Genomic DNA, 25,439 nt, shown 5'->3' with positions numbered 1-25,439 from the left:
TAACCACATGTTAAAAATAATATTAAAGTGATATCTGAAATGGAAAACTAGACAAGCTATACATTTCACGACAGCAATACAGATTCCACATCTTTTATGCTACTTTGTGGAAATAGCACATGTAAGTGCTCAATAAATACGATTGAATAAATGAATAGCACTAAACAGAATTCTCGTTCTGTTGAAAACAAAGCTGCTCGTTTTAACACTGCTAAGAAAAATTTGCATTTTGCTCTATTTTTCAGACTTATGGTCCCTCAAGCAAGAGTTGGTAAACTTGGTGAGGATGGAGCTTTGGAAAAAGTTTTCATTATGCACCCTGGGTGTCAATTTGTTTCATAATTTGTTTCATAACTTACCTTGGAGTGGCCCAGGCCAGGTGGAAAATGGAGTAGCTTGACTGGGCTTGACTCTGCTTTGGAAGCAGAGTCCGTGGCCTTAGAATAAGAGCCAAAAGGCTTTGAAAGTCAGTGGCACCAACAGCATTGACCTTAGAGCCTCCCAAAATCTGCCACCTAGGGTAGAAGCCCAAGTCTGCAGTCCCTTTGACAGCACATATGTAATTTAGTGAAATCCTTCTGCAGAAAACTGTTCAGTAACTTCAGCCACACAATACAGTAATCTTGCAAAGAAATCATTAATAAGTATTTTCAGAATCAAGTCTATTATCAATCATTTTAGTTCCATCGCTTTGATGAAATTCTTAAAATGCATCTCCTCTGGAGGATTCAAAGATAAAAGCCAACCAAGCTGCAAGACATAAATGTGGAACACCCTTGGTCTGTGGTAATTTTCTTCTAGATCATCTGTTGGATCTTATAGTTCTGACTTGCCCAGGTCACAGACTTGATTAGATAAAAAGCTTCAAAAGACTCTGAATAAGAAGAGCATATTGAAATCAGTCATCAAATCCATTAGTGTTCACATCCCAATCATAAAAGTATAAGAGATGTTATTACTGGGTCAGACCGTATTCTGTCTCCAAAAATGACAATAGGTTGCTTGGATGAATCATCTAACATCCCTACCTTTTCCCTCTAGTAACTCTTGGATTTATCCAAGGATTGATCCAGACTCCTCTTCAACACACTGATATTTTTATCCTGGACAGCTTTCTAAGGTAATGAATTTGAGATGCTGACCACATACTATGTGAAGAATTTTTTCAGTTGCTCTAGGTCTGAGTCTAAAAGGCACCAGCTCTACATGGAACAGAAGCTTTTTTACATGCAATTAAAAATCAGGGTTCTCCTCTTTTCCCTACCTCCACTGTCACAGACAACTAGTAAGAATGGACTTTACTATTAGTAGAAGAAACCCCAGTAAGCATCTAACTCTGGCAACCTGGCATTTCATGAGATCTTTGAGAAAGCTCTCTCTCATTTGTTTACCGAGATCTTTAAAGGGGTTTCTGTGAGGCTCTGGGACTCGTAGGAATTCTGAATCTCCTCTGTTGGGAGTGTTTACCAAGGAAACAGCCAAAATAGTCTTTTTCTTCAGGAAAGTTTTTAGGAAACATTCAGGTTCATAGGCAATTAGCTCCTTTCACTATTTTTTACCTTAACATAGAAACTTGACCTAGTCTACTCTCTAGAAAGACTCAACTTCTAATTAATATATTAGTATTCAGGATTTATTGAGCCCTTACCATGTGTGGAGCATTGGAGTAGACAGCTGGAAACTTAAAATAAAACTAAAAGATGTGGTCCCAGCATTAGAAGATGTAAACTCTTTAGTGGTATAATAATAATTATGGTATCTGTTAAGTGCTTACTATGTGCAAAGCACTGTTCTAAGTGCTGGAGATACAAGGTGATGAGGTTGTCCCACGTGGGGCTCAAAGTCTTAATCCTCAATTTACAGATGAGGTAACTGAGGCACAGAGAAGTTAAATGGCTTGCCCAAGGACACACAGCTGACAAGTGGCAGAGGCAGGATTCGAACCCATGACATCTGGCTCCCAAGCCTGTGCTCTTTCCACTGAGCCATGCTACTTCTCTAATACCATCATCATCAGTGATATTTCTTGAGAGCTTACTCCATGCAGAGCACTGGACTAAGCCCTTGGGAGAGTATAATATAGCAGAGTTGGCAGGTGTTCCCTGCCCACAATGAGCTTGCAGACTAAAGGGGGAAGGCATTAATATAAATAAATAAATAAATATAATTTAAAGATATGGTCATAATATAGATGCTTACTAAAAAATGAATGACAATCATAACAAAAAAGTCTGTTGAGTTGTAAAAAAATCATATTATTATTAGCACTTCATAAATACAAAACTTGGGACTATATCCTCCGTCAGTTTTGTGGGTATGTGGTTGAATTCTAGGGCTGACTTCCAATCAGACTGACTTCTGAATCAGAGCACTCCAACATCCCAGCCTTCTCTGATAAAAATACTAATAATACTGATAATGCAGCATGGCTTAGTGGATAGAGGACAGACGTGGGAGTCAGAAGAACCTGGGTTCTAATCCAGGTTCCACCACTTGTCTGCTGATTTACCGTAGGCATCTTACTTAATTTCTCTGTGCCTCAGTTACCTCACCTGTAAAATGAGGATTAAGACTGTGAGCCCCTTGTGGGACAGGGACTGTATCCAACATGCTTAGCTTGTATCTCCCCCAGCACTTAGAACAGTGCTTGACACAAAGTAAGCACTTAACAAATACCATCATTATTACTATTAATAACAATATTTAGCACCATGCTTAATACTGAGGAAGACTCAAAATCATGATATCAGATATGGTCCTTCCTCTCAATGGGACTTAAAAACCAAGATATAGGGAGAGTAGTGATTTCATCTTAATTTTAAAGATGAGAAAACTAAAGCATAGAGAGATTAAGTAACTTTTCCAAGGTTACTCAGCAGGCCAGTGGCAGAGCTGGGATTAGAACCCAAGTCTCCTAAATCCCAGGCCCCATGCATGCTACCTCCCAAGTAGAGAGCCAGTTGGGGTTTTGTGGCCTATATGAAAGAGAATTTATGGCTAGAAAATCCATTTGAGGCTCACATTGGCCAGGGGAAGAACAAACATTAACCCCCAAGCTAAGGTTAATCGACACCATTCATTGAAGTCAAGTTCACTGTTTTTGCTGCCACTAATTACATAGCTGTCTTTAGAATTAGAAGAAGTTGTAACTCCTGGTGAAATCCACATTCTAAAAATCCCATCCCGGTCATTTGCTTTCCCACATAAAGGAAAGGATTTCAAATATTTCAACCCCCAGCCAAGACCTATCCACCTGGCTGTCACTCCTCACTGGGGCACCTCAAAAGGGCATCCAACTTCATGGAGTCTGGAAGGGAGTGAGAGAGTAGGGGGATGGACGGGATAAGAGCACAAAGACCCTAACAATACCGGGCAGCTGACCTTAATCGGATGGCCTCCTGAACCAATCAGAAGGCTCACACCAGAATATGCCTTATTATTTAAAAAATATGTTGTCCCCAATCTAACAATCATCCAGATTTTCCTGTGCTAAATTGCAACAAAGATTCCCTGACACTTTTTTAACCTTCCATCAGGCTTACCCCTTCCAGGCTTGGCCATTGGGGATCTGAGGTGATAGCACCTTCGAGCAGAGATCATGTCTACCAACTTGATTGTATTGTACATTGTCAAGCACTTAGTACAGTGCTCTGCATGCAGTAAGTGCTCAATACATACCACTGATTGATTCTGCACTCTAAGATGTGGGCCATCAAATGGTTCTGTTAGAGGAAACTATGTCTATGTCTTCCCATCACCATTCTTCCAATAGGTCTCTTCGATATATCAGGTGGCTTTTGGGGTTTTTTATGGTATTTGTTAAGCACTTACTGTGTGCCAGGCACTGTACTAAGTGCTGGAGTACATACAAGCTAATTAGGTTACAGTCTATGCCCCATATGGGGCTCAAGGTATTAATCCCTAGTTTACAGATGAGGTAACTGAGGCACAGAAAAGTTAAGTGATTTGCCCAAGGTCACACAGCTGAAGCATTTCAACATAAGGTTCTATGCTATTGTCATCAACACAATAGGTTTCAGCTGCCTATCTGTCCTTAGGCGAGGTCTCTGTCTAAAATAAAATTTTCTTTTGATTTCAACAAAGGTAAAATGAGGTTTGAGACTTGACATTATTGAAGTATGTTGCTGTTAGTCAAGACCACAAAAACTTGACTCTGATGAGGTAACTGAGGCACAAAGAAGTGAAGTGAGTTGCCCAAGGTCACACAGAAAGCTAAGGGCAGGGCAGGGATTAGAAGCCAGGTTCTTCTCACTCCCAAACACGTGCTCTATCCATCAGGCCACAATGATTCTCTAAAATGTAGATCTTTCTAATACATTGTTCTGCTACATCTCTCCAGTACTCGAAAACCTCCAGTGGTTTTTCAGTCCTCTCTGCATCAAGTAGGAACTCCTAATCACTGGCTATAAAACACTCAATAAACTCTGTCCTTCCTACTTATCCATTTACTTTTCCCACTACACCCAGCTAGCACTCTTCACTCCTTCCAGACGGTGCCTCGTTCTTGTCTCTTCTGCTAGGGATCGCTTTTCCATGTTTTTCTCTCTGCCTGGACCTCCGTTCCTCTGCAAATCCTGCAGAACCCCGTCCCCGACTTCCTCACACTCCCCAATTTCAAAGTGGCACAGAAATCACATCTCTGAGAGAGATCTACTCCGATTAATTATTTCCTCTACACAGGCTATATTTCCTTCAATTGCCATCTCAGCACTTCCGTGCCATCTGAGTACCTAGAGAAGCAGCGTGGCTCAGTGGAAAGAGCATGGGCTTTGGAGTCAGAGGTCATGGGTTCAAATCCAGCTCTGCCAATTGACGGCTGTGTGACTTTGGGCAAGTCACTTAACTTCTCTGTGCCTCAGTTACCTCATCTGTAAAATGGGGAATAAGACTGTGAGCCCCATATGGGACAACCTGATTACCTTGTATCTACCCCAATGCTTAGACTAGGCCAGGGATGGTATCTACCAACTCTAGGAGATCTTCCCTGATTAAGTCCTCATTTCCCCTAATTGCCCTCCCTCCTCTATCACCTACACACTTGGATCTGTGCCCCTCAAGCCCTTGATATTCACCCCACTCTTAGCTCCTCAGCCCTTACATCCATAGCCTTATACTCTGCAATTTCACCCATCTGTAATTTATTTTAACGTCTGTCTCCACCACTATACTGTAAGCTCCTTGTGGGCAGGGCTCACTTCTACCTATTTTGTTGTACTACACATTCCTAAGTATTTAGTACAGTAAGTAAATTTCCTAATAATAATAATAATAATGGTATTTGTTAAGTGCTTACTATGTGCCAAGCAGGTGCTTAGTATAGTAATTGAATATCATGGATTGATATTGTAGCATTTCGAGTGCTTAGTGCACTGCCCTGCATAGAGTAAGCAAATAATAAATACCAGCAGTTAACTGATTGATTGAGGTGCCTAAGGGATAAATGGCTGCTTTGGCTTGGTGGAAAGAGCTCAGACTTGGGAGTCAGAGGATGTGGTTTCTAATCCTGGCTCCACAACTTGTCTGCTGTGTGGCTTGGGCAAGCCACTTAACTTCTCTGTGCCTCAGTTACCTCATCAGTAAAATGGGGATTAAGACTGTGAGCCCCACGTGGGACAACCTGCTGAGCTTGTACCTACCCCAGGGCTTAGAACAGTGCTTGGCACATAGCAAGCACTTAACAAATACCATCATCATTATGATTATGATTATGATTTTAGATCCAGTGGTCAAAGGCTTATAGACCTGTGAGATACTTCTTTGGGTGAGTAATGCATGTCAATAATGACTGTAGACTGTAAGCTTATGGTGAGCAGGGAACATCTCTGTTATACTGTACAATCCCAAAGTCTTAATACAGTATTCTGCACATAGTAAGTGCTCAATAAATACCAATGATTGATTGATCGATCATGGCTTAGGGAACTCATCCCGCAACGGGAAATAATTTAACCAGTTCTTTGATGAGCTGTTTTTTCAAATGACCACCTAGGGCAGGTCTATTCCGGGCCAAAAGTGACAAGATCCCTCTGTGAGAAATGGCAGTGGTAATCTCTGTTTTATGAGGTATACTCTGTTCTTCAGGCCCCAGTGGTGCTCCTTTGAAGAGATAGAATTGAGTCAATTTCTAAGAAAATAATTAATTCTTGTGGTACATCAACCATCTGACTTTTTGTGCAGCTCTCCTCCCCCAGTTTCCAGCTTGCTGGTTCTGAACCCTGCCACAAGACCTCCTCAGGAGGCAACTGGGTGATGAGACTAGAAAATCTCCAAATTGTGTCTGCCCAAGAAGTAATTCTGCTGCTATGAGTGTACCCGGGACAGATTAAGAAACATCAGTCTTGTCTGCCCCAAACTAGTCAGGCTGAAGGAAGCTTTGCACACAAAACAGGTCATCTCTACCCCATCGTGCATATGTAGAAATTGTCCTCTGTAGCACTGAGGAATTTGCTATCCCTGAGGCCTGGTGGTGCTTTCATTTCAGACTCAGGTTCTCCATCTTCCCAAAGCCTCTGTTCTGAAAGTTATTCCGAGTGGTCTACAGCAGACAGATCTGCTGCTTCTTCTTTCTCCTAGGTGGCCACACTTTTGAACATATTAAGCTGGCTAAGTAGTCTTTCTGTTCACCTTCCCCTTACTTGAGGGAACAGTGATGATAACCAGTTCCATATGCCAGAATCTTGTATCTTCCACTATCCAACCTCTCCCAGTTCTTCCTCTCCGATTAAAATACCACTTCAGACAACACCCTTTCTCATTTACCTAGGTCTTTCAGATCACAGTAGTGTTATTAAATGTGATGGATTTGAGACATTTCCAGAGAAAATCACCATCATTTACTTACATTAATGTCTTTCTCCCCTCTAGACTGTAAGCTCATTATGGGCAGAGATTGTGTCTGTTATACCGTTGGGTTGTATTCTCTCAATCACTTAGTACAGTGCTCTGCATACAGTAAGCACACAGTAAGATTGATTGATTGATCATTATCATCATTAATGGGATCAAGCGCTTAGTGCAGTGCTAAGTGCAGAGTGCTCTGCACACAGTAAGTACTCAATAAATACAATTGAATGAATTTATCGAGCGCTTATTATGTGACAAGCACTGTATAAAGTGTTTTGGAGAGTACAATACCACAGAGTTAGCAGACACATTCCCTACCCACAACAACCTTACAGTATAATTTTTTGAGGACATCAACCAAAGAGAGGTACAGACTTAGTGTTCTTCTTACAACTTGAACTGTCCTGAGTGAATTTTCTAGGAAGTTTCATATTCAGAATTGCTTATCGTTCCTCTGAAATATATCTCTTAATTATTGTTCTTGAACTTAACTGGCCCTATGTATTTGTCGGCTTTAGTCCATTTGGGACCCAAGGTGAAGGAAATCCACAACTTAACACAGAAACCCTCTTCCTTAACCAACTTGCGTTCATCCATCCATCAATCAATGCTATTTATTGAGCACTTACTGGGTGCAAAACACTGTGCTAAGGGCTTGGAAAAGTACATGGAGAGATAGGACCTTTCACTTCTCTAGGGCCAATCGCCGAGAGTTTCCAGTACTCTATCAGTCTTGACTATGGGAGGGAGAGTCAAGCAGAGGCCTGTCCATTCCATTCTATTCTTAGCTTGTGCAGTGGCAAGTGAGTGGAAAGCAATCTGCTACAAGTCAAAACTCACCTGTGCTGGGCAGCAGTGGCATGGGAGAGAGTTGAGGGTGGAGACTCAAGTTTATTGCACAGAAGGAGGCAATGGTAAACCACTTCCTTAATTTCACCAAGATAACTCCATGGATACACTACCAGAACGATTGTTGATGGAGGTGGGGTGCTCTGGAAGAGATGTGTTCATGGTGTCGCAATGGGTCGGAGATGACTCGACCTCATAAAACAAGACAAGACAAGGTTGTGTGAGCAGCACTCTCTACACTGTAAACTTACTGTGGGAAGGGACTGAATCTACTAACTCTGTTGGATTGTACTCTTCCAAGTGCTTAGTATAGTGCTCTGCATACAATAAGTGCTCAATAAATTCCTCAAGGGTCAGTTCTTGGTTCCCTTCTGTTCTCCATCTTTGCTAACTCCCTTGGTGAACTCATTCACTCCCACGGCTTCAACTATCATCTCTACACTGATGAAACCCAAATTTACACCTCCACCCCTGTTCTCTCTCCCTCCCTCCATGCTTATATCTCCTCCTGCCTTCAGGACATCTCCATCTGGATGTCTCCCCACCTGGCTCAGTGGAAAGACCACAGGCTTGGGAGTCAGAGGTAATGGCGTTCTAATCCCGGCTCCGCCTCTTGTCAGCTGTGTGACTTTGGGCAAGTCATGTAACTTCTCTATGCCTCAATTCCCTCATCTGTAAAATGGGGATTAAGACTGTGAGCCCTACATGGGACAACCTGATCACCTTGTATTCTCCCCAGCGCTTAGAACAGTGCTTTGCACATTGTAAGTGCTTAACAAATGCCATCATTATTATCTAAAACTCAACATGTCCAAGACTGAGCTCCTTATCTTCCCTCCCAAACCCCAACCACTCCCTGACTTTCCCGTCACTGTGGAGGCATTACCATCCTTCCCGTCTCACAAGCTCGCAACCTTGGTGTCATCCTTGACTCTGTTCTCTCATTCACCCCACACATCCAATACATCACCAAAACCTGCCGGTCTCACCTCCACAACATCGACAAGATCCACCCTTTCCTTTCCATTCAAACCACTACCTTGCAGGTTTAATCTCCCATCCTATCCCGACTGGATTACTGCATTATCTTCCTTTCTGATCTCCCATCCTCCTGCCTCTCCCTGCTTCAGTCTATACTTCACTCTGCTGTCCAGATTATCTCTTTACAGAAACACTCTGGACATGTCACTCCCTTTCTCAAAAATCTCCAGTGGTTGCCTGTTGCCCTTCGAATCAAGCAAAACCTCCTCACTCGAATTCAAGGCTCTCCATCACCTCGCCTCCTCCTACCTCACCTCCCTTCTCTCCCTCTACAGCCCAGCCTGCACCCTCCGCTCCTCTGTCACTAACCTCCTCACTGTGCTTCATTCTCACCTGTCCCACCATCGACCCCTGACCAACACCCTACCTCTGGCCTGGAATGCCTTCCCTCCACACATCCACCAAACTAGCTCTCTTCCTCCCTTCAAAGCCCTACTGAGAGCTCACCTCCTCCAGGAGGGTTTCCCAGACTGAGCCCCCTTTGTCCTCTCCTCCTCCTCCCCTCCCCATCACCCCCCTCCCTCCCTCTGCCCTACCCCCTTCCCCTTCCCCACAGCACTTGTATATATTTGTACATATTTATTATTCTATTTATCTTTTTTGTACAATATTGATTACTCTATTTATTTGATTAATGATGTGTATATAGCTATAATTCTATTTATTCTGATGGTATTGACACCTGTCTACTTGTTTTGCATTGTTTGTCTGTCTCCCCCTTCTAGACTGTGAGCCCGTTATTGGATAGGGACCGTCTCTGTATGTCGCTGATTTGTAATTCCCAAGTGCTTAGTTCAGTGCTCGGCATAGAGTAAGCACTCAATAAATACAATTGAATAAATAAATACCATTGACTACTGGTTGCACCCATTCTTCTCTGAAGTCTCATTCATCCTTAATCTCAGATCATCTCTTCCTCTTCGCCACCTCCCATATCTGGCACTAAATCACCTTCCTGGCTGAACAGTGGACTAATCTTAAAATGGCAATATCTATAAAAGGAAAATTTTCAAAATATAAAGCAGGCAGACTGGAAGTTTAACTAAAATGATTTGGGCAAAGTGATATTTTAAACTAATAAATAAAAGGGAACAATATTGAATAAAATTTTCTTTCATGAGGCAAGTTGTCTAAGGTGGTTTTTCATTCATTCATTCATTCAATCATATTTATTGAGTGCTTACTGTGTGCAGAGCACAGTACTAAGCGCTTGGGAAGTACAAGTTGACAATATATAGAGACGGTCCCTACTCAACAACGGGCTCACAGTCTAGAAGGGGGAGACAGACAACAAAACAAAACATGTGGTCAGGTGTCAAGTCATCAGAAACCCTACTTCTCTGATTCTGTTTAGTTGCTTTAATATCCCTCCAGAAAATCCCTAACAAATAAGTATTGCAAGTACGAAATCCAATCCTCCTCCCTCAAAGATTAGAAATGGGAGGTGAACAGGGAGTTAACAGTTATTATTCCTGTCAAAAATATCTACCCAAAAGGCATCCAGAATGGAAAACTTACACTTGCACTTGATCATAGAAATGTCAAAGCTTCTTGATTGGTTATGGATATTTCCCTCCTCTTCTAGGAAATTGAGGCAAGAATGTCCTTCAAATCTACAGTTGGGCAATCAATAATAATGAATTGATGACAAAGCAAGTTAAAGGATATGGTCGAGATAGAACCCTTCTTTTCTCCCATCACTCCATAATTAAATTCCAGTCACTGTTTCCTGAGATACGAGCCTTACCTAAGAGCTTGCCTGTATGCACCCCATGTTCTGATGTCCAGGTTGCGGTGGAATATACAAAGGAAGGAAAGGGATAGCCTTGACAGTTTTACTGGAATTGCCAGATTCTAGTGAGAAGGTCAGGTTTACTCCCTTGAATTATAAATATGCCATCATGATGCCATTAGAAAATATTTTCTTAGCGGGCTTTCAAGTTCTAACAGGAAGTAAGCTTGGTAGAGTACCTTAACCCTTGGTAATGAGATCCCAGTGGTATGACATCCCAATTAGGCAAAGGTGACTCACAAACAATTATATTTCCAGGTGAAATGAACTTGTGGAGGTCTGAAAATAGCCCTGATTTTCATTGTAACACCTTATTAGCTGCTGGAGTTTATAATCTATAACTTGCCTGCACTTGGTCAAAGATTTACTGAGCATTTGCAGACCTCTGTATTAAGCACTTATTGGTATAATAGAGGGAGAAGATGCATTCCTTTCCTTAGAGTGGAAGAGAGAGAAGCAGCATGGCCTAGTGGATGGAGCCTGGGTCCGGAAGTCAGAAGGAACTGCGTTCTAATCCTGGTTCCTCCACTTGTTTGCTGTGTGACCTTGGGCAAGTCACTTCAGTTCTCTGTGCCTCAATTCCCTCTTCTGTACAATGTAGATTAAGACTGCGAGTCCCATGTGGGACATGGACTATGTCCAACCTGATTAGTTTGTATCTATCCCAATGCTTAGAACAGTTCTTGGCACCTAGTGAGCACTTAACAAATACCATAAAAAAAGTCTTTAAGGGCAAAACAAGTTTCACTTCCTTGTTTTGGACTTTCCAAATGTTTATTACAGTGCACTGCACCCACTGGTATTCATCAAATTCTAATTCTTCTGCTACTCAAGGAGCTTACAATTCATTCAATCATATTCACGGAGTGCTTACTGTGTGCAAAATACTTTACTATGTACAATACAACTGTATCGGTGTAGTCATCTACATTGCAAGTTGACAGGGTAATTTAGTAATTACAATCTGGTTGTTTTAGCTTTGGCTCACAAATAAAACAGTAATTCAACCTTCTCATGGAAATCTCCCAGTGTATCGAGTGTGATTTATCTGATTGAAATAGAAAATATCTTGGTAACAGAACAGAATAGTACAATATGGTTGCATTGTACTCTCCCAAGCTTTCAGTATAGTGCTCTGCTTAAAGTAAGTGCTCATTAAATACCACTGAGTGATGAATGGCATAGAGGAATCTTGCCAAGCTGTCGAAGTTTGTTCTCACTGCTTTCACTGAACAGCTGGTGGTGTGTGATGTTGTGGTGAAATAGCCAAGTGGACTCTTGTCTGTCTGCCTCATTCCTTGGTAGCTGTCTGTGCCTCTCCTGACAAACATAGAGTGGAGCATGGAGAAGCAGCGTGGACTCGGGAAAAAAACATGGGTCTGGAAGCCAAAGGACCTGGGATTTTATCCCAGTTCAGCCACTTGCTAGCTGTGTGACCTTGGCTAAGTCACTTAATAATAATGATGGTATCTGTTAAGTCCTTACTATGTGCCAAGCACCATTCTAAATTTCTCTGTGCCTTAGTTCCCTCATCTGCAAAATGGGGATTCAATACTTGTTCTCCCTCTTGGACTGTGAGATGGACAGGGACTAAATCCAGCCTGTTAAGCAGCAGCATGGCATAGTAGGTAGAGCATAGGCCTGGGAGTTAGAGGTCTTGGGTTCTAATCCCACCTCTGCCACTTGTCTGCTCTGTGACACTTTGCAAGTCACTTCTTTTCTCTGGGCCTCAAATACCTCATGTGTAAAATGGAGATTGAGACTGGGAGCCACAGGAGGGACAGGGTCTGGGTCCAACCTGATTTGCTTGTATCCACCCCAGGGCTTAGAATAGTGCCTGGCACATAATAAGCAGTTAATATATACCATTATTGTTATTATTAACATATTGATACATAATAACATATAATTTATAATATAATATATCATTAATAATGCTATTATCATTATGACTAAAAACACAACGCAGAATATTTTCTGTCTCTCAGGATTTTGCAGACCACTTGAATGAATTTCCCAGAATCTAAAAAAGTCAAATGAATCATTGTTATTCAACCCCACCATCAGGATAGAGAAATCAACTGAGGAAAAGGGAGAGTTAATTAGGAAGTTGATGACCTCTGGAAATACTTCCCTGCTCTGGAATTCAATTCAATTCAATTCAATCATATTTATTTAGTGCTTACAGTGTGCAGATCACTGTACTAAGCGCTTGGGAGAGTACAATACAACAATAAACAAACATATTCCCTGCCCACAATCAGTTTATTGTCTGGGAACAGACATCAATGCAAATAAATAAATTACAGATATGTATGTAAGTGCTGTGGGGCTGGGAGGGGGGGAAGAATCACAGGAGCAAGTCACAGGTTCACAGAACTTTATTTATAATAATAATAATGTTGGTATTTGTTAAGAGCTTACTATGTGCCAAGCACTGTGCTAAGCACTGGGGGGGGATACAAGGTGATCAGGTTGTCCCACGTGGGGCTCACAGTCTTCATCCTAAAACTGCCAGTATACAGTATACAAAGACTAGGAGGAGGAGGAGGTGACCTAGATGGGTGAGGATGGCAAGTACCAGGAGGAGGTCCCAGGAGAGCCGGGATCTGGCCGAGGACAAAGGACAGGACTAGCCGGAGAAGGAGGACCAGTGTTTGGTGGAGGAGGATTACCAGTACCAGGAAGAGTTGGAGGGCCTGGAACTCACGGTTTAAGTAGGAGGGAGAACAGGTATTGAAATCCCCATTTTACAGGTGAGGAAGCTGAGGCCCAGCAAAGTTAAGTAACTTGCCCGAGGCCACACGACAGGAGAAGGGAGAAGAAGAAGAAGAGGAAATAATGGCTCAGAATTTATTCACATAGAAAACAAAGATTTCTTAATGATTCAGTAGTTTTCTCTAAAGTATCAACAAAAACCTTCTTCTCTTTATTCCTTTCTTTTATGGTCTGTGAGACTACCATAATCTTCTTCTGCCACTTATTTCACTTTTCTGTTCCATAGTTTCATCATGGCATTTTTCACCTCTGAGTTCCGAAATGTATAGATGAATGGGTTTAACATGGGGGTGATGAGCATGTAAAATACAGCCACATACTTGTCCATGGGGTGGGTGGCCACAGGCCGTACATACACGAATATAGCAGGGACAAAGAATAAGACGACCACGGTAATGTGGGAGACACAAGTCAATAGGGCCTTGCGTCTCCCTGAAGAAACATGAGCTTTCAGGGAGCACAAGATGACAACGTAAGAAACCACCAAAAAGACAAAACTTAACATACACATGGCCCCACTGTTGACCACAACGAGCAGACCGAAGACCTGGGTTTCAGAGCAGCTGAGTGTCAGCAAAGGGAATAAATCACACATGAAGTGATCCATCACGTTGCGGCCACAGAAAGGTACCTGGACCATGAAGAGGATCTGGATGGTTGCGTGAAGGAAGCCTCCTGACCAGGCCACCCCCACCAGCAGGCAGCACACACGCTGACTCATGATGGCCGTGTAGTGCAGGGGCTTACAGATGGCCACGTAACGGTCGTAGGCCATCACCATGAGGAGGACGATCTCGGTCCCAGCGAACAAGTGCTCAGTAAAGACTTGAGTCATGCAATCCCTGAGGGAGATTGTTTTCTCCCCAGAAGACAAATCGATGAGCATTTTGAGGGCAGAAGAGGAAGAATAACTGGCATCGATGAAAGACAAGTGAGCGAGAAAGAAATACATGGGGGTGGACAGTGCCTTGCTGCTACCTATGGTTACCACGATGAGCATGTTGCCCAGGAGAGTTACAAGGTAGATGATTAGAAATGTGACAAAAAATATTTGCCTCATTTCTGAATTCTGCGTAAGTCCCAATAAAATGAATTCGGTTACAGTTTGATTTTCCATCAGTTCCATGTAGGTGTTGAGTTCACTGGCCAGGTCACTTTCACCTGGAAAAATAATAATCACTATGATTATCGATGCTGCTTTTCTGATTTTCTCAAAGCCTACGTTATAGCTATACTCTCAATGACCGCATAGGGTCAGGTGGATTTTTTAAAATGAATTTGTTTCATATAAATCGGGGGAAGCAGTGAGTTCAATGGATAAAGCATGAGTCTGGGAGCCAAGGGACCTGGGTTCCAATCCCAACTCACCCACTTTTTTTATGGTATAAGAGCCTGGAAAAAATAATGATACGTGCTGATGTAAGAATTGCCACAAAAATAGAAATTGTCAACTCTATGGTTTTCCAGTAACAATGTATAGATCTGAAGATTGGACAGTGTAAAAACAAGATACAAAGAACATCGATTCATTTGAAATGTAGTGTTGGAGAAGGCTTTTGTGAATACCATGGACTGCCCAAAAAACAAACAAATGGATTTTAGAGCAAATTAAACCAAAGTGGTCTTTGGAAGGCCAAATAACTCAATTTACGTTAGCATATTTTGGACATATAATCAGGAGGACTAATTCTCTGGAGAAGACACTAATGCTAGGAAAATCCAGGGAAAACATGGAAGAGGCAGACGAGCAGCTAGATAGATAGAGACCATAACAGTGATAACAGAAGAACCTCTAGAAAGGTTGTGGATTATAGCAGAGGATAGGTTGTTCTGGAGAAAGTGTATCCATGGAGTTGCTATGAATCAGAAACAACTCGACGGCACGTAATAATAATAATAATAACAATACTAATAATAATGATGATAATAATTTGTTAAGTGTCAGGCAGTTTGCTCTATGCCAGGCATTGTACTAAGCTCTGGGGTAGATACAAAACAATCAGGTTGGACACAGGTGTTCAACCTAAACTATAAGGGCAAACTATACACATAGAGAACAGTATTATAGCTCTGGTGAGGCAAATCCTTCTATGTATCCTTAGGAGCAAAAGAAGAGACTGTAAAGTGGCCCCCTGACAGACTTCACAGATTCTTGACAAGCCCATAGGGCCACCTGACGATGGCATACATGCCACTTTGCAGACGTCTGCTAAGTTCACCGGAATCTCAAGTGTTTCTTCAGCTCCACAGGGGCTTCGCATGCCCCTTCTAGGTCCACATTCATTCATTCAATCGTATTTATTGTGCGCTTACTGTGTGCAGAGCACTGTATTAAGCACTTGGGAAGTACAAGTTGGCAACATATGAACACGTGTCACATGAACCCAAATGCAACTTCTGAGCCATGGAACTCAGGAGCTGGAGTGAGGCAGAAGAAGGTGGGGTGTTGCAAATGAAAATATGGGACAGAATAGTGCACCACACTACTTGGGTACTCAATAAATACTTCTACTATAATGATAATTATTATTATTATGGTATTTGTTAAGTGCTGACTGTGTGCCAGGCACCTTTCTAGCTCTGGGATGGTTACAAGCAAATCGGGGTGAACACAGTCCCTGTTCCATGTTGGTCTCACAATCTCAATCCCCATTTTACAGATGAGGTAACTGAGGCCCAGAAAAGTGAACTGACCTTCCCAAGGTCACCCAGCAGACAAGTGAAAGATCCGGGATTAGAATCAATCAATCCATCAATTGTATTTATTGAGAGCTTACTGTGTGCAGAGCACTGTATTAAGCGCTTGGGAAGTACAAGTTGGCAACGTATAGAGACGGTCCCTACCCAACAGTGGGCTCACAGTCTAGAAGGGGGAGACAGAGAACAAAAACAAAACATATTAACAAGATAAAATAAATAGAATTTCTATGTACAAGTAAAATAAATAAATAAATAGAGTAATAAATACGTACAAACATATATACATGACCTTCTGACTCTTAGGCCCGAGCTCTATCCACTGTGCCATGCCACTTTTCCAATTACTACACTACTGTTACTATTACTATTACTATCACTACCATTACCATTACCGCTACCACCATCACCACTACTAGTACTAATACTACTACAAAGAAGTAGCAGACATGGAACACACCAGCTAAAAACTGGGCTGTCCAATATCAATCCAAATGACTAGCCACCCTAACTCTGAGAGAACTCCCTCACCCCTTTCTCTAGTTGACCTGCTCGGGTGCTGTTTCTACGGTTTTGGGGGGTGGGGTTTAAGGAATTTATTAAGCACTTACTATGTTCCAGGCACTGTACTAGAAGCAGAGAAGTGGCATGGCTCAATGGAAAGAGCACGGGATTGGAATCAGAAGTCATGGGTTCAAATCCCGGCTCCGCCAAATGTCAGCTGCGTGACTTTGGGCAAGTCACTTAACTTCTCTATGCCTCAGTTACCTCATCTGTAAAATGGGGATTAAGACTGTGAGCCCCTTCTGGGACAACCTGATTACTTTGTAACCTCCCTAGTGCTTAGAACAGTGCTTTGCACATAGCTAGCACTTAATAAATGCCATCATTATTGTTATTATTATTATTATTATTACTAAGTACTGGCTAGATACAAGGCTGTCAGGGTGGACTCACTTCCTGCCCCACCTTGGGCTCACAGCCTTAATCTCCATTTTACAGATGAGGTAACTGAAGCACAGATAAATTAAGTGATTTGCCCAAGGATACACAGCAGACAAGTGGCAGAGTAGAAATTAGAACCCAGATCCTTCCGACTTCCAGGCCCATGGTCTAACCAGTAGGCCAAGAGAATGACAGTCCTGGAGTAAGAGAATAAAGGAAACCCAAAAACTACTTCAAATTATCTTTCACACCAAGTCCTTGGATATCTACTAAGAAATACTAATTGAAAGTTAGAAAAAGTTGAAGGGGTTAGAACTTTTTGTTACCAGAGAAATGTTAGCTGTCTTTATGACTATATTTCACTCTCTGGGATATAGTACAGCAACAGTTTTAGCTTTTAGCATCAGTTTGTTACAACAAATTCAAGACTAATAAGTTTCCTATCCTTAACAATGCTAATTAACTTTGACAAAATTACATACATTACATTACATTTCTATCTCTGGAAATCAATATCTGAATACCTCAGCTTTCAAACCTGTATGTGTAAAAATATATCTGAAAAATATGCAGAGTAATATAACCACATGTTAAAAATAAAATTTAAGAGATATCTGAAATGGAAAACTAGACAAGCTATACATTTCACGTCAGCAATACAGATTCCACCTCTTTTATGCTACTTTGTGGAAATAGCACACATAAGTGTTTAATAAATATGATTGAATGAATGAATAGCACCAAACCGAATGCTTGTTCTGGTGAAAACTAAGCTGCTCGTTTTAACACTGCTAAGAAAAACTTGCGTTTTGCTCTGTTTTTCAGACTAATGGTCCCTCAAGCAAGAGTTAGTAAACTTGGTGAAGATGGAGTTTTGGAAAAAGTTTTCATTTTTGCACCCTGGGTGTCAGTTTGTTTCATAACTTACCTTGGAGTGGCCCAGGCCAGGTGGAAAATGGAGTAGCCGGGCTTGACTCTGCTTTGGAAGCAGAGTCCGTGGCCCCAGAATAAGAGCCAAAAGGCTTTGAAAGTCAGTGGCACCAACAGCATTGACCTTAGAGCCTCCCAAAATCTGCCACCTAGGGTAGAAGCCCAAGTTTGAAGTCCCTTTGACAGTGCTTATGTAATTTAGTGAAATCCTTCTGTAGAAAACTGTTCAGTAACTTCAGCTACACAGTACAGTAATCTTGCAAAGAAATCATTAATAAGTATTTTCAGAATCAAGTCAATTATCAATCATTTTAGTTCCACCGATTTTAATGAAATTCTTACAATGCTTCTCCTCTGGAGGATTCAGAGATAAAAGGCATCCAAGCCGCAAGACTTACTTGTGGAACACCATTGGTCTGTGGTAATTTTCTCCTAGATCATTTGTTGGATCTTGTAGTTCTGACTTGCCCAGGTCACAGACTTGATTAGATAAAAAGCTTCATAAGTCTCTGAATAAGAAGAGCATATTGAAACCAATCATCAATCCATTAGTGTTCACATCCCAATCATAAAAGCATAAGAGTTGTTATTACTGGGTCGGACCGTATTCTGTCTCCAAAAATGACATTAGGTTGCTTGGATGAATCATCTAACATCCCTACCTTTTCCCTCTAGTAATCTTTGGATTTATCCAAGGATTGATCCAGACTCCTCTTCAACACACTGATATTTTTATCCTGGACAGCTTTCTAGGGTAATAAATTTGAGATGCTGACCACATACTATGTGAAGAAGGTTTTCCAGTTGCTTTAGGTCTGAGTCTAAAAAGCACCAGCTCTACATGGAACAGAAGCTTTTTTACATGCAATTAAAAATCAGGGTTCTCCTCTTTTTCCTATGTCCACTGCCACAGACAACCAGTAAGAATGGACTTTACTATTAGTAGAAAAAACTACAATAAGCATCTAACTCTGGCCACCTGGCATTTCATGAGAACTTTGAGAAAGCTCTCTCTCATTTGTTTACCGGGAGTTTACCTTTGTTTGTTTAAAGGGGTTTCTGTGAGGCTCCAGGACTCCTAGGAATTCTGAATCTCCTCTGTTGGGAGTGTTTACAAGGAAACAGCCAAAATAGTTTTTTTCTTCAGGAAAGTTTTCAGGAAACATTCAGGTTCATAGGAAATTAGCTCCTTTCACTGGTTTTTACCTTAACATAGAAACTTGACCTATTCTACTCTCTAGAAAGTCTCAACTTCTAATGAATATATTAGTATTCAGGATCTATTGAGCCCTTATTGTGTGTGGAGCATTGGAGTAGACATCTGGAAACTTAAAATAAAAGTAAAGGATGTTGTCCCAGCCTTAGAAGATGTAAACTCCTTGGTAGTATAATAATAATAATAATGGTATTTGTTAAGCGCTTACTATGTGCAAAGCACTGTTCTAAGAGCTGGGGGATACAAGTTGATGAGGTTGTTGCAAGTGGAGCTCAAAGTCTTAATCCCTATTTTACATATGAAGTAAATGAGGCACAGAGAAGTTAAGTGGCTTACCCAAGGACACACAGCTGAAAAATGGCAGAGGCAGGATTTGAACCCATGACCTCTGACTCCCAAGCCCGTGCTGTTTCCACTGAGCCATGCTGCTTCTCTAATACCATCATCATCAGTGATATTTCTTGAGAGCTTACTCTGTGCAGATCATTGGACTAAGCCCTTGGGAGAGTATAATACAGCAGAGTTGGCCGGTGTTCCCTGCCCACAATGAGCTTGCAGCCTAAAGGGGGGAGACGTTAATATAAATAAATAAATAAATATAATTTAAAGATACAGTCATAATATAGATGCTTACTAAAAAATGAATGACAATCATGACAATAAAGTCTGTTGAATCGCAAAAAAATCACATTATTATTAGCACTTGGGACTTGGGACTATATTCTCTGTCAGTTTCGTGGGTATGTGGTTGAATTCTAGGGCTGACTTCCAATCAGACTGACTTCCGAATCAGAACGGTCCAACACCCCTGCCTTCTCTGATAAAAATACTAATAATACTGGTAATGCAGCATGGCTTAGTGGATAGAGCACAGATGTGGGAGTCAGAAGAACCTGGGTTCTAATCCAGGATCCACCATTTGTCTGCTGATTGACCTTGGGCAAGTTACTTAATTTCTCTGTGCCTCAGCAACCTCACCTGTAAAATGGGAATTAAGACTGTGAGCCCCATGTGGGACAGGGACTGTATCCAACATGCTTAGCTTGTGTCTCCCCCAGCACTTAGAACAGAGCTTGACAAATAATAAGCACTTAACAAATGCCATCATTATTACTATTAATAACAATATTTAGCACCATGCTCAATACTGAAGAAGACTCAAAATCATGATATCAGATATGGTCCTTCCCCCCAGTGGGACTTATAAACCAAGATATAGGGAGAGTAGTGATTTCATCTTAATTTTAAAGATGAGAAAACTAAAGCATAGAGAGATTAAATAACTTTCCCAAGGTTACTCAGCAGGCCAGTGGCAAAGCTGGGATTAGAACCCAAGTCTCCTAAATCCCAGGCCCGTGTATGCTACCTCCCAAGTAGAGAGCCAGTTGGGGTTTTGTGGCCTATTTGAAAGAGAATTTATGGCTAGAAAATCCATTTGAGGCTCACATTGGCCAGGGGAAGAACAAACATTAAGCTAAGGTTAATGGACACCATTCGTTGAAGTCAAGTTCACTGTTTTTGCTGCCACTAATTACATAGCTGTCGTTAGAATTAGAAGAAGCTGTGACTCCTGGTGAAATCCACATTCTAAAAATCCCATCCTGGTCATTTGCTTTCCCACATAAAGGAAAGGATTTCAAATATTTCAACCCCCAGCCAAGACCTCTCCACCTGGCTGTCACTCCTCACTGGGGCACCTCAAAAGGGCATCCAACTTCATGGATTCTGGAAGGGAGTGAGAGAGTAGGGGGATGGAAGGGATAAGAGCACAAAGACCCTAACGATACTGGGCAGCTGACCTTAATCGGTTGGCCTCCTGGACCAATCAGAAGGCTCACATCAGAATATGCCCTATTATTTAAAAAATACATTGTCCCCAATCTAACAATCATCCAGATTTTCCCGTGCTAAATTGCAACAAAGATTCCCTGGCAATTTTTTAACGTTCCATCTGGCTTACCCCTTCCAGGCTTGGCCACTGGGGATCTGGGGTGATAGCACCTTGTGGGCAGAGATCATGTCTACCAACTTGATTGTATTGTACATTGTCAAGCACTTAGTACAGAGCTCTGCATGCAGTAACTGCTCAATACATACCACTGATTGATTCTGCACTCTAAGATGTGGGCCATCAAATGGTTCTGTTAGAGGAAACTATGTCTATATCTTCCCATCACCATTCTTTCAATAGGGGTCTTCGATGTATCAGGTGGCGCTTTGGGTGGGGTTTATTTTGTTTGTTTTTTATGGTATTTGTTAAGCACTTACTGTGTGCCAGGCACTGTACTAAATGCTGGAGTAGATACAAGCTAATTAGGTTATAGTCTATGTCCCATATGGGGCTCAAGGTATTAATCCCTAGTTTACAGATGAGGTAACTGAGGCACAGAAAAGTTAAGTGATTTGCCCAAGGTCATACAACTGAAGAATTTCAACACAAAGTTCTACTGCTATTGTCATCAACACAAAAGGTTTCAGCGCCTATCTGTCCTTAGGCAAGGTCTCTATCTAAATAAAATATTCTTTTGATTTCAACAAAGGTAAAATGATGTTTCAGGCTTGGTATTATTAAAGTATGCTGCTGTCAATCAAGACCACAAAAACTTGACTCTGGTGGTGGAAAAATTTTTTATTCAAGAGATCGATCCTTCATTTGGACCCAGAAGGAAGCTGTTAAAAACATTGATTTGTTCTCCCCACTGCACATTCTCCCTGACTCTTCCGGAGAGGAGAAAGGAATTCTATCGGTTGGTAGAGAACGTAGCTAAAAAAGCAGACTATCACTGCAAGTCATTACAAATTTGAATTCACATTAAGAGCTATCAGTGCAGTAGCTGTAGGGTGGCAGACACTTGTAATGTCATCGCATGTTTTACACCTGACATGTGGTGAAAGGTAATCCTGTCATACTCCCATTTTGCAGAAGTCCCCTCACACAAACTGAGAATGTGTCACCCAAGGGACCCTGCTCCCAACCGAACATGCTCCGGAGTCGTTATGTTTTCCTTCATCTCTATGTGCTGTCACTTAATAATAATAACTGTGATATATCTTAAGTGCTTACCATGTGCAATGCACTGTACTAAACACTGGGGAAGATGCAAGGTAATCAGATTGGATATATTCCCTGTCCTACATGAGGCTCACTCTCTAAGTAGGAGGGAGAACAGGTATTGAATCCCAGTTTTACAGAGGGGGAAAACAGAGGCCCAGAGAAGTTAAGTGACTTATCCAAGATCATACAGCAGGTAAATACAGAGCCAGGGTAAGAACCCAGGTCCTCTGGCTCACAGGATCATGGTCTTTCTATAGGTTACACTGTTTCTGAATTGTAGGACTCAGCAAGTGCTGGGGGCTAAAAATAAAAATATCAAAATGTACCAGATATAAAGGCATCAGCGGAACAGACCAGCCCAAAACCGGACTGTCTGATTTAAATTGGATGAATCCTACTCCACCTGGACTTTGAAGAAAAGACTTTTTCAAAGAATTTCTCTAACATATGAGTGAGACTCTAATGTTGCTGCCTCCTTTGCAAGAAATAATATCATTTACTTACCTCATAAAATCACTTTTCGGCCCCATAACTTGCCCATGGCATTTTTCATCTCTGCATTTCTCACAGTATAAATTAAAGGGTTTAACATGGGGGTGACATTAGTATAAAACACAGACACTGCCTTATCCATGGGGTAGGTGGCTACAGGTCGCACATATATGAATATACAGGGGACAAAGAAGAAGATGACAATGGTGATGTGGGAGGCACAGGTGGAGAGAGCTTTGCGCTTCCCTGCCGAGCTGTGATTTCTCAGCGAGTACAAGATGACAACGTAAGAAATAACCAATATAACAAAACTTAACATGGCAATCAGCCCTCCATTGGATACAACTAAAATTCCAAAAGTGTAGGTGTCTGAACAGGCGAGTTTGATCAAAGGAAACATGTCACACATAAAATGGTCGATGACGTTGGGGCCGCAGAATGGTAAGTGGAATGTGACAACAATCTGTAATACCGAATGGAGGAAACCACTAGTCCAAGCCAACCCCACCAACAAACAACACAAACGGTTATTCATAATGGTCAAGTAGTGAAGGGGTTTACAGATGGCCACGTAGCGGTCGTACGCCATCACTATGAGGATGATTATCTCGGAACCCCCCAAGAAGTGTACAACAAAGAGCTGGGTTATGCATCCATTGAAGGAGATGGTTTTCCTGTCTTGAAGAATGTCTACAAGCATTTTGGGGGCAATAGAAGAGGAATAACAGGCATCAATTAAGGCCAAGAAGGCAAGGAAGAAATACATGGGAGAACCCAGAGTAGGACTGGCCATTATGATTACCACGATGAGAAGGTTGCCTACTACAGTCACAATATATATGCTCAAAAAGGTGATAAAGAGCATCTTCTGTGACTCCAAATTCTGTGTAAGTCCCAGTAAAATAAATTCAGTGATATTTCTATTTTCCATCTACATTAGATAGGGAGTGAATGCCAAAATCCTGGATTACCTGAAAAAATAATAACAACTATGAATGACAACAGCTTTATAAAGAGTGTACTTTGAATGAACACTAAAACAGTTGACTGGTATGAAAATTTTGCTTTTTCTGGATGAAGTGTAAATTGCCAGATGTTACAGTACCCATTTCACAGGAAGAGGACCTGCCTAAATCCCTGCCAGGACTGGGATACAAGTTCCTGGACTCATAATCCAGTGCTCTTTCCATCCAACAATACCCCTCCCTCCCTTCTAAAAAGATAATAAAGTTTTGCATTCTTAATTTCCAAATGATGAAAACTCTCCACCAACCAAGCAATTCCACAAACCTTTTCACTCCATATCTTTCTGACATTTGACGAGTTTGCTGGAAACACCTCTGGATTCTACTTTGACAAGGAGTTGGCAGCCCTGACAGCACAAGCCCCAAAGGTCCAAATCCTGAAGAAGAAGAAAAAAAAACTCTGAGAGCAAGGTAGCATTAGAAATAAAATTTAAATTGCCGCAACGCAAGGCTATTAAACTTCTTCAATTTAAGTTCATTATTCAATGCATACGTTATTGCTAGGTGGTTGTAAATAAAAATAGAAAACTATCCCATTCAAGTTCACACACTTTCAAAGGAGAAATAAGGATGAGTTTTCCCCGTCGGAGTCCCTACTTCACTCAAAGACTGTCAGTTTAAGAGAATAAAAATCACAAAAATGAGCAGTTATTGAGCATCACTGATGCTTTCCTCCTCGATTCCACCTCTCAATACAAAACCAACTCCTTTGTTCTTGGAAATGGAAAAAAATGATGGCAAATTCCTTATTTAATTAGCGATGTACCTAATCAATCAAGCAATGATATTTATTGAGCACTTACAATGTGCAAGGCACTGCACTAAGCACTTGGGAAAGTGCAATACTATGGTTAGTAGACATGATCCCTGCCCTCCTCCTCTATAAAACCATTATTTAAGTTGCTTCTACATCTACATATCTACATCTCTAAATGGGCAGATTTAGGCTTATTTAACACCTCTTCCTTTCCTGCCCCTGGGCAGGGAAATGACAAGGACTGAGGGCAGCAGGAAAAGGAAACTTCAAAAGAAAGGGAAGACATAAAGACTCTAGACAACTCACAGATTGGATCATTTTCCCCCCTTTTCCTTCTCCCTCCTGTCTGTATATTATTTTAGCATCTGCACTCCCTGCTAGAGTAATAGTTTCTGGAGGACAGAGATCATGTCTATCTATCCTAGTCTATTCTCCCAAGTGCTCAGTACAATATTCTGCACATAGTAGGCACTCAATAAATACATTTGACTGATCTAGCAATCTTAGGTTTTCCACCTAACTCTACCACATGGAGATGCACCAGTGATAACTGGTTTGCTTTGTATTTTCACTGTAATTAGTGTCACTGTGACAAGACAATATTTCACTGCTACCTCCATATCTTCTGTGATGCCCTGGTTTTAGAAGGTTTTAATGGTTTCTGGGATGTATTATTAAAGGAGATCAGAAAGAAATAAGACTTTCACCAAACATAATAGATTTTCCGTTCTCAAATACTGTACATGTCAATAAGTATATCACATAGGACATGTCTGGTTAATGATTATTTTACTTCAATTATTCCCGATGAAATGAAAAGAGGATGATTTTCCTTCAGCAGAAATGAAGATCCGCTTGCCAGGACCCTCACGTTCAGTGTTCTCTTGAATGCAGATACCTTTCCCATGTTCAGGGTTGTCCGATCACAACATTGCAGCACTGACTTGTTCCATGCCACAAACTCCTGGAAAAAGTACAAATATGGGCTTTAAGTGGAT

General features: G+C 41.4%; 2 protein-coding genes across 2 annotated transcripts; both read right to left on the bottom strand.

Annotated features, from left to right (window-relative positions):
- Positions 1-13,526: 13,526 nt before the first annotated feature.
- Positions 13,527-14,450, bottom strand: LOC119943945 (olfactory receptor 4C6-like). Its single transcript, XM_038765159.1, has one exon. The coding sequence runs from the start codon at positions 14,448-14,450 to the stop codon at positions 13,527-13,529; it is 924 nt and encodes a 307-aa protein (XP_038621087.1).
- An 8,222-nt stretch (positions 14,451-22,672) lies between these two features.
- LOC119943521 (olfactory receptor 4A15-like) lies at positions 22,673-25,394 on the bottom strand. Its single transcript, XM_038764554.1, has 2 exons — positions 25,386-25,394; positions 22,673-23,590 (listed from the first exon to the last, which is right to left on the bottom strand). Exons 1-2 carry the CDS (start codon positions 25,392-25,394, stop codon positions 22,673-22,675), a joined length of 927 nt encoding a protein of 308 aa, XP_038620482.1.
- Positions 25,395-25,439: the final 45 nt, after the last annotated feature.

Source organism: Tachyglossus aculeatus, chromosome 22, assembly GCF_015852505.1.
Source record: "Tachyglossus aculeatus isolate mTacAcu1 chromosome 22, mTacAcu1.pri, whole genome shotgun sequence".
In the NCBI taxonomy this organism is placed as follows: Eukaryota; Metazoa; Chordata; class Mammalia; order Monotremata; family Tachyglossidae; genus Tachyglossus; species Tachyglossus aculeatus.
This window is presented reverse-complemented; position numbering and strand designations above follow the sequence as displayed.

Coding starts and splice junctions, on each gene's coding strand:
- LOC119943945 (XM_038765159.1), bottom strand. CDS start 14,450: ATGGAACTGATGGAAAATCAAACTGTAACCGAATTCATTTTATTGGGA.